The sequence below is a fragment of the Lagenorhynchus albirostris genome, chromosome 3 (genome assembly GCF_949774975.1).
Source record: "Lagenorhynchus albirostris chromosome 3, mLagAlb1.1, whole genome shotgun sequence".
Classification (NCBI taxonomy): Eukaryota; Metazoa; Chordata; class Mammalia; order Artiodactyla; family Delphinidae; genus Lagenorhynchus; species Lagenorhynchus albirostris.
Window position 1 is genome coordinate 1,994,836 of NC_083097.1, and position 8,134 is coordinate 2,002,969.

Sequence of the window (8,134 nt, forward strand, 5' to 3'; positions counted from 1 at the left end):
ATTTATGGTGAGGGTGTAACTATTATCCATGTTATCGCAATTCTCTAGTTACTGAGAAGGTTCAATAAGCCTATACCAGAAATAAATATAAAATGGATCCGAACGCATCGGCATATCAGATCATTTTATCTTGCCAGGCTTTTAAAATGTATACTAACAAACCATTTTCATATTCAGAACGCAAAATCTGAATTTTCTTGCAATGCATGTGTACATAAATAACCTAAAACCATACATATCTCCCTACTGTGTACGTCTCTTCCATCTGCCTTTTTGTAGGAGCAGAAGGGAGAGATTATTTTACACATTTTCATTAAAAAGACTGAGGTCAGATCACCTGGGCAGAGGGGCTACTATCACCAGGACTCCCTACGCAAATCACTCTTCCAGGACAAATGAGCCCCAGACACCACATTGTTGTAGACTAGTTTGCTTTTATTTACAATTTAAGATATAAATTAGTAAAGAATTCTTGTTAAACAACCAACAAAGATTATATAACCAGCAATGTTCAAATAAAAACCAGGCAGAATTTATTTACAAAAGGTTTAGATTCCATTGCAATACAACTTGCATAAATTACTAGAAGCTTTATATCATTATAAAAATAAATATCAAATTTGTTTCCACTTCTTAAGTACTCAAGTTCTATAATCACGTTTTATTTCTACTGTGTACATCTTTTACAAATAAACTTTACAGTAAATCCTATCACACCTATAGAATATATACCGTGGCAATGAAGTGATCAATTCAAGATATCCTGAGAAAAAAGATTGTTTTCAAAAGTCACACATACATTGGGGAAGCTATACTATGCCAACAAATTCACATATGTCCAACAAAAGTCTGTTCCGATAGAGTCTGTGGGTTGGCAGTGCCCTGTGGATCCTCCTCGTTTACAGTGGCACAAGATGTGGTCCGGATTTAGAGATCATTTTTTTTTAATACATCTGTATATTTATGAACTTGGGAAGAGAGAATGGCCTGCTGACTTTTTTTCCAAAGCAATTGTGACACCTACCTGTGGACCAAGGAAAAGACCAAATCATCCCAAATCCTTCAGTCCCATGCCAACATCATCATATTCTAAAAAGGAGTCCATCTGAAATGGCCTTGCCTCTTTCCCATCTCCAAGATCTGTGATTAGTAATCGTGCCTACTTGTAAAGTGGGTATTTTTTGAGTTGCCGCTGTCAGCCAGGTGAACTGCACGGCCCTACCTAGTCCATCTGGACATAGGGACAAGCCTGATAAAAGCTAGACTAGTCCTTCTATGTCTCTCCAGTCTGACTCTGCGAAGATCATCTATAAAGGTGTTTGATACCCCAAGTTTCAGGGGCACTCGCTCATCAAAGCAAGTGTCTATTAAGGGTCTAGCATAGTTAAAAAACAAAGTTCCAAATTGCATACAAATATCCAGATTTTAAGAATCTATTTTTTCCAAAGAGAAAACAACAGCAATAAATACATTCCAGTTAAAGGAGTGATTCTGTAAAGCAGAACTTGAGCAGAAAAAGGACTCTCTAAAAGAGCATGGATCCCCTCCCACTTAAAGGGGAAAACAAAACAAAACAAAACAAAACAAAGGGGGAAGATTGCAGTGCTCTGTCCTCATACCCCGTGCCAAAAAGCAAGAAATACACATTAAGCAAGTTTACAGGGCAACTGGTTCGGGGAGGCTCCCCAAGGGGTAAGGGGGAACCCCAGGGAGCCCACTTACTTGCATTGCTGTGTGCGGCCCTTCTATAGGTAGGGCTGGAGGCCTCCACCAACCACGGTGCAGCCCTCACTGGCATCTGTCAGGGGAGGGGGCAGTTAGTCAGAACCCACCCCCAGAGCCATCAGTCTCCCAGACAGCAGCACAGCCACCAGCCTGCACACCCACGCTCGCCATGCCCTTGCCCCCTGCGCCCAGCGAGCAGTCTGGGGGAGCCCGCTGTCCCCACCACCACTGCCTGAGACAGACTTCGGTCATGTTTCCGAGATCTCATTTTCTCTCCCCCTTGACTCCTTTTACAGGTCTTATCAGCTCAAGCCTGCATTATGAGCAACAGAGACAATATAAAGAAAAGGAGAGAAAGAAAATAGGCTCTCGCTTTCTATTTTGAAGATTTAAAAACTAAGGCCTCTGGGAAGAACTAGAACGTTTTGTTTCCTTCCAGCCAAAGGCAGAAGAGGAGATTCAGCTGAGACTCTATAAAGGGACAGAAAAAACAGAAAGCGTAGGCTCAGTCAGCAGGGGGAAAGCTGTCAGCTGCATGTTGGGCAATCTGTGTTTGCCCAAACGAAAGCAGTCACGAGAATACTAGTAACGGTAATAATGATAAATCAAATGAAAAGTCAGCTATAAGGGGGCAAGTCCCGTTGCGTGGCAGGATCGCCTGGCCCTCCGCCCCCTTTCTGCCCTCACCACCCCTTCACTTCTAACTTGCAGTCCAAGAACCACCGTCCAAAGACGTCCTGTCTTCTTCCTGTTCTCCTGTAAGCGACAAAGCTTCCCCGGCCAGACCTACAGGTCCCCCGGCCCCTTCCCCGGCTCCTCAAGGGTGCTCACCAACCGGGGACCCGCCGGCGCCCCCTCCCCCAGGGCCCCGCGGGCCGCAGGCCGCCTACCTTTCTTGGGCTCGTAGCCGCCGCCGGGGGGCCGGTAGTGGGGTTCCAGCGGGTGCGCGCCCGCCTTGCCCGCGTCGCTGGCAGCCTTGGGCGCCGCGTGCAGCGCCTCTCCGGGGGCCGCGGCCGCCGAGTTGTACCGCAGGAGACCCTGGCCCTGCAGAGCCGCGTTCAAGTTCCCGTAGTTTGTGTAGTTGCCGTAGAAGGGCGACGTGTAGTAGAGGTGGCGGCCGAGCAGCGGCGACGCGGGGTAGGGCGAGCCGCCCGGCGGCGCCCCTGACGAGGCGGGCGCGGCGGCCGCTGGCAGCCCCGGCGGCGCGCAGGCCGGGCCCAGGCTCGGCTGCTTGAGGTCCGACGTGGCGATCTCGGCCAGAGACCACAGCTTGGGCTTGCTGGCGGGCGGCGGCGCGCCCGGCGACGTCCGGCTGCCCAGGGGCGTCTTGCCGCCGCCGCCGCCGCCGCCGCCCCCGCGGGGCGCGGCCTCGGATGGGGGGCTCAGCAGCGGCGCCTCCACGCCGGTGAGCGGCGACGAGGTCACGGGCTTGGGCGGCGCCAGGTCCCGCTCGCCCTCGTCGTCTTCGTCCTCGTCGTCCTCCAGGTCGTCGTACTTCTCCTTGCACTCCGAGCCCGACTCACACAGGGGGTCCTCGGCCCGGCACGGCAGCTTCTCTCCGTCCGACTCGGCGGAGCACGAATGATCCGTGAGCGAGTCGACGTGCAGGCTGATCCCTGCAGGGGCGCGGGCACGGTCTGTGGCACCCGGGGGCTCTCTGCCCCACCTGCTCCCTCACTTCGACCCAACCCGAGCCGCGTCCTCCAGGGAGCGCGACCTCCCAGGACGCGCTCACCGAGGAGGAGTTGCTCGGCCCCGGAGCTGCCAGGCGGCCGAGGCTCCAGGCCCGAACGTGGAGCGTCGGGCGAGCAGCACCCGCCCCCCCGCCCGACCTCATCCTCCCTGACCTCACCTTGGCGCCCCGCCTGGGAAGAAAGCCCCCGCGACCCTGCGCCCGCCTCGGCCCCTCTCACCTTCGTCCTCCGCCGAAGTCTCGGTGCCCTCCTGCACCTTGTCCGGACTCTCCTCCTTGCTCCTTGCCGAGTCGCCCTCGTCCTCGTCCTCGTCCTCGCTTTTGTTTCTGGGGGCCCACGTCATCTTGTTCTCCTTCTTGAGGCGCCGGCGCGCGTTGGCGAACCAGGTGGAGACCTGCGTGAGGGTCATCTTGGTGATGATGGCCAGCATGATCTTCTCGCCCTTGGTGGGGTAGGGGTTCTTGCGGTGCTCGTTGAGCCAGGCCTTGAGCGTGGCCGTGGCATCCCGCGTGGCGTTCTTGCGGTAGGCCGGGTCATTGAGCTGGTACGGGTAGGCCGCGCTTCCATAAGGGTGGTAGCTGATGGCGCCCGTCATCCCGGTCGTGTGTGCGTCGTAGGGCGCACCCTGCAACCGACAAGAGCCTGGTCAGCGGGTCGCTTGGGGACCTGCCAGGCGTCAGCGCCAAGGCGACCCCTCCGCCCGCCCGTGGCCGCCTTTCCCACGATGCCTCCGGCGCTAGAGCTGCGCTTCCCGCGGCAACAGAGCAAAAGGACTCAGCGGGTAATTTAAGGCCAGCTGTTGATCAAGAAAAGCGATACGGTTTTATTATCAAAATTTCCAACTATTTCACTTTCCTAAAACGACGCATCTTCCCCCAAACGCCCCTGGGCCGCCAGTACAGACGTACACAAATACGAACGCACACACAGGCCCACAGGTAGTTTCCTGATATCTAAATTTCTCTGGATGTTAAGTGCGGCTGCCTCCCCTACTCCCCCTCCCCCGCCCTTATATGGTTAAAAAACTACCCCAGAGCCCCCGCTCCGCTATTCACCGCCCTAAAGCTCGGCAAATCCAATTTGCAACTCAGAAGCCAGTCACCGTTTCGAATTCTTCCAATCTGTGGTAATTAGCATGTTAATTCAGCCTTTAACGTTTAAATTCGAGACTTTTACAGCCTTCGCCGAGGCCCCAGCAACTCCAATGCTGCCCTGGAATTCCGCCGAGGGCGGGAGGTGGCCACAAGCCCCCGTTACGGCCTCCATCATCTAAAATGCACTTTGCCACACCCGGCCGGGCCCAGCTGCAGACCCCGAGGAGCGCGGGCCGACCCCGGGTCGGGGAAGCAGGAGCTGCTCTCGGTGCGCAAGGGACCGAGGCGGCACTTAGCTGGCCAAACGCCGGCCGACACGTTTTTCCGAAGCATGGCCTGTGGGACAGATTAAGGCTGAGATCTTGGCGGCCGGGCCGGGCCCCAGAGCCTCTGCCGATGCTCCCTCCCTTCCCCAACCCAGTGACCCCAAGCCCCTACAAGTAGATGCTAAACACTCGGTAATCGCCCCGGAGGCCCCAGTGGCGCCGACCCTCGCGCCCCGCGCCGAAAGAAGCGAGCCCCGGCCCGCTCCGGACTGCTGGCCGAGCTTCGGCGCCTGAAGGAAGGACCACCCAGGACAGATCCCATCCCGAGCCCAGCGGAGTCGCACTTCACAGGCTCTTGGGGAAAATGACCCCTGCAGCCGAGTGGAAGGGCGTGGAGCGCGAGTCTCGGCCCGCGCTCAGGACGTCGCCGGCCGACCGCCCTGCCTCTTGTCCTGGCCTCTCGTCCCGCCAGCAGCGCGGCGACCCCAGTCGACGACTGCGGAGCCACTTCCCACGGCACGTTCCCCGCGGCCCAGCTCGCGGATCCCCGGCCCCGCTCCGCCAGCGCCCTGATCAGTGTCTCCGCGCCCGGCGTCCCGCGTCCAGCCCAACCACCCGCCCGCGCGCGGTTACCATGTAGGATGGGAAGCCGGCGGCGGCGGCGGCAGCGTCGGCCGAGTACTGCAGCGGGCTGCCGAAGCCCGTGGCCGCCTGCGCGGTGAAGGCCGCGGAGCCCGGGTAAGGGCTGAACGCCGAGCCCGACGCCGAGCGAGCCAGCTCCTCGCTGCGCGGCGCCGCCAGTGCCGACGCGCCGTACGCCGGGCACGAGTATAGCGCCAGCGAGCCGGGCGCCTGGTACAGGTAGCCCTGCGGGTAGGACATGGTGGGCGCGGGGCGCCGGGCCCGCGTCACGCCGAACAGCGGGCAGGGCGCGCGGCGCCCTCCATCCACGCCCGGCCGGGGCGCGGCGCGGCGGCGGCGGGCGCGGGGACCGCCGGCCGAGGCAGGCCGGCCTGCTCACTAGCCCGGGCGGCCCGCGGGCCGGGGGAGCAGCTGGGCGGCGGCGGCGGCGGCCTCGGCAGCGGCAGCGCGGAGCCGGTGGGCGCAGCCGCGCGCCAGGCCGGCGGTCGGGGTTTGGGGGAGTCTGGACTCGGGAGTGAGGAGTTGAGGAAGGAGCGCTCGAGTTTCCGAGGGACATTGGAACGCAGAGCTGTCCGTCACGAGCTCATCTGCATATTCGGGCGCCCGCCCCCTCCCCTGCCCCGCCCGCTTTGCCGGCTCAAGCCGCCAGGCCGCGGCCGAGGGAGGGGCGGAGACGGGCCGGGGAGGGGGGCGGAGGAGCGGGCGGCGGGAGGGAGGAAGGAGGGAGGAGGAGGCGATAGCGACGCGCAGGCTTTTGTGGCGCAGTCGCCTCTCGCGCAGACCCAGCCCGCGGCTCGCGGCCCCGCAGCCTGGCGGGGCCGAGCAGTGCGCACCCCCTCCCACTCGCGCGGACTCCCGGCACCCGCCCTCCCACCTTCCTCGGCCAGACCCCCAGACCCAGCCGCGCTGGCCCCCTTCCCTTGCCCCGCCCCCAGCTCGGCCCGCGAGAACCCGGCAGAGGCCGCCGGGCTGCCACTTAGGGGGACGAATGGCCCGTGCCCCCTCTCCGCCCGGGTGACTGAGCGCAGGACCCTAGTGCCAGGGCCGAGAGCCGCGGGTGATGGGGCGGGAGTGTGGCACCCGAGGCCCGGGTCCTCCCGGGTCCCGTGCGTGGCGCGGACTCCCACCTTCCTGCCTCCACCCTGCCTGCCGCGCCGTGCGAAGCTCCCCGCGTGGCCTCGCGTGTGGTCTCCGGCCCCGCGCCGCCCAGCGTGTCCCCGCGGGACCCGGATCCGGGGCACTTTCGTTGCGAACTGCCAGGAGGGCCCTGAGGTGAGCTTTCTGCCCCGAAGTACGTAGTGGCAGGCCGGTCCCGGGGTGTTAGGACTTTCCGCTCTAGGAAGCGTTTTAGCCCACGCCTCCAGTGCTTCGTCCGGGAAGACGCCACCCCCTCCAAAGAGTTTTATTTTATTTTGTTTCAATAAGTTGACTCCTCTTTCGGATGTGTGTTGTAAAACACTCTGGGGAATGATTGTCACTGGACAGACCGCCTCTGGCACGACGTGAAGCCTCGCTGTCACTCGGGAAGGGACGAGAAAACGACAGGCTGGTGGCACGGGCGGCGCAGTCGGCGGCACAGGTAGCTCAGGTAACAGGCGACTCGGGAGGAGCTTCGCAGGGCCCAGCGGCGAGATGCTAGGAAAAGGGCCCTGGGACCCCCAGTCCCTCGTAAACACCCTTCTCCCCATACCTTCTCTGGGGGCCGGGCCAGCGGACGCGGGCGTCTGGCGACTGGGCTGGGGGACGGGGGGAGGTGGGGGGAGGTCGCCGATGGCTCTCAGGAGGTCCACGGGGGGTCGGGTGTGTGCGGATACGGCGGGGTGGCCCACACAACAGGTGCCACTTCCTCGGCGGCCGTCTCGGGTGGGTGACCTGTAGGGGGAGAACGCGGTAGGTGGGAGCTCCGGCCCGCAGACCCCCCCTTCCCGCAGCCCCCTGTTGGTTGGGCAGCTCTCAGAGTGGCCGGAGTTATCGCGTTCGGGTCGCGGTCGCGCGGGCGCCGCGCGCGCGTCCTGCGGCCGCTCTGCTGGCTGCGGCTGCAGCGCGGGGACCATGAGGCCCCAGTCTGCGGCCTGATCGCCTGCGGAACCTTCGAGGCAGTCAGGGTGCGTCTGTCTTTCCCTAGGTCCAAGGGAACCAGATGTAAACGGCAGTGCCGGGCTTGAGCAGAACCCACCCTCCTTGGCCTGCGGGTGCGTGGCTCCCGGCAGGTGCGGTCCAGGCCCTTTAACCAGCCGCCTCTCGCCCGAGCCCCCAAGCCACTCGCTCCCTACTGTCCCCCCACGCTGCCTACAAACCCCAGCCCGCTCCCGCTACACCTCACTCGCCACCTCCCCCCCAAACACACCCTCCTCCGCCCCGCCCCTCCCCCACTACTTCCCACACACTCTGGGCCGCTGTGAGCACCCAGCAGGGGAGTTTCAACAATGCTGTGACCCCAAGCAGGACGTCCTAATTCAGTTCAGGGCAGATATTTTAAATCAATTATCCTAGCGTTAAAAAGGAAAGAGAAGGAGAGAGAGCCAGAGGCCCCAGCAGCCCTGTGGCGCATGCCTTTGACAGGACCCACGGCATTTGTGGTCTTCCTGGGAGGGTATTCGGTCGGGAAGAGGCCATAAATGAGACAGACACACGTTGGATGACCAACGTAAACAGCAGCAGATCAGGTTACAGGCCTTCGGTTCGCTTCCAATTACATAGTTTAAGTGAAAAA

General features: G+C 60.7%; 1 protein-coding gene across 2 annotated transcripts; it reads right to left on the minus strand.

The window, feature by feature from the left end:
• Window positions 1–433: 433 nt before the first annotated feature.
• Window positions 434–5,729, minus strand: IRX2 (iroquois homeobox 2). 2 transcript variants are annotated; one of them, XM_060146845.1, is made up of 5 exons: window positions 5,413–5,729; window positions 3,639–4,044; window positions 2,616–3,341; window positions 1,723–1,798; window positions 434–1,024 (listed from the first exon to the last, which is right to left on the minus strand). In XM_060146845.1, exons 1-4 carry the CDS (start codon window positions 5,659–5,661, stop codon window positions 1,746–1,748), a joined length of 1,434 nt encoding a protein of 477 aa, XP_060002828.1. In that variant the 5' UTR covers window positions 5,662–5,729; the 3' UTR covers window positions 434–1,024; window positions 1,723–1,745. The 2 variants fall into 2 exon arrangements, with proteins under 2 accessions (XP_060002828.1, XP_060002827.1); XM_060146844.1 differs by lacking the exons at window positions 434–1,024; window positions 1,723–1,798 and having other exon boundaries at window positions 1,807–3,341.
• Between the last annotated feature and the right edge of the window lie 2,405 nt (window positions 5,730–8,134).

Excerpts from the sequence above, each read along its gene's own strand:
- IRX2 (XM_060146844.1), bottom strand. The coding sequence starts at position 5,661 with ATGTCCTACCCGCAGGGCTACCTGTACCAGGCGCCCGGCTCGCTGGCG. Across the intron at positions 4,045-5,412 it reads CCGGCTTCCCATCCTACATG|GGTGCGCCCTACGACGCACA; the intron begins GTAACCGCGCGC and ends TGTCGGTTGCAG. Across the intron at positions 3,342-3,638 it reads GACTTCGGCGGAGGACGAAG|GGATCAGCCTGCACGTCGAC; the intron begins GTGAGAGGGGCC and ends GCGCCCCTGCAG.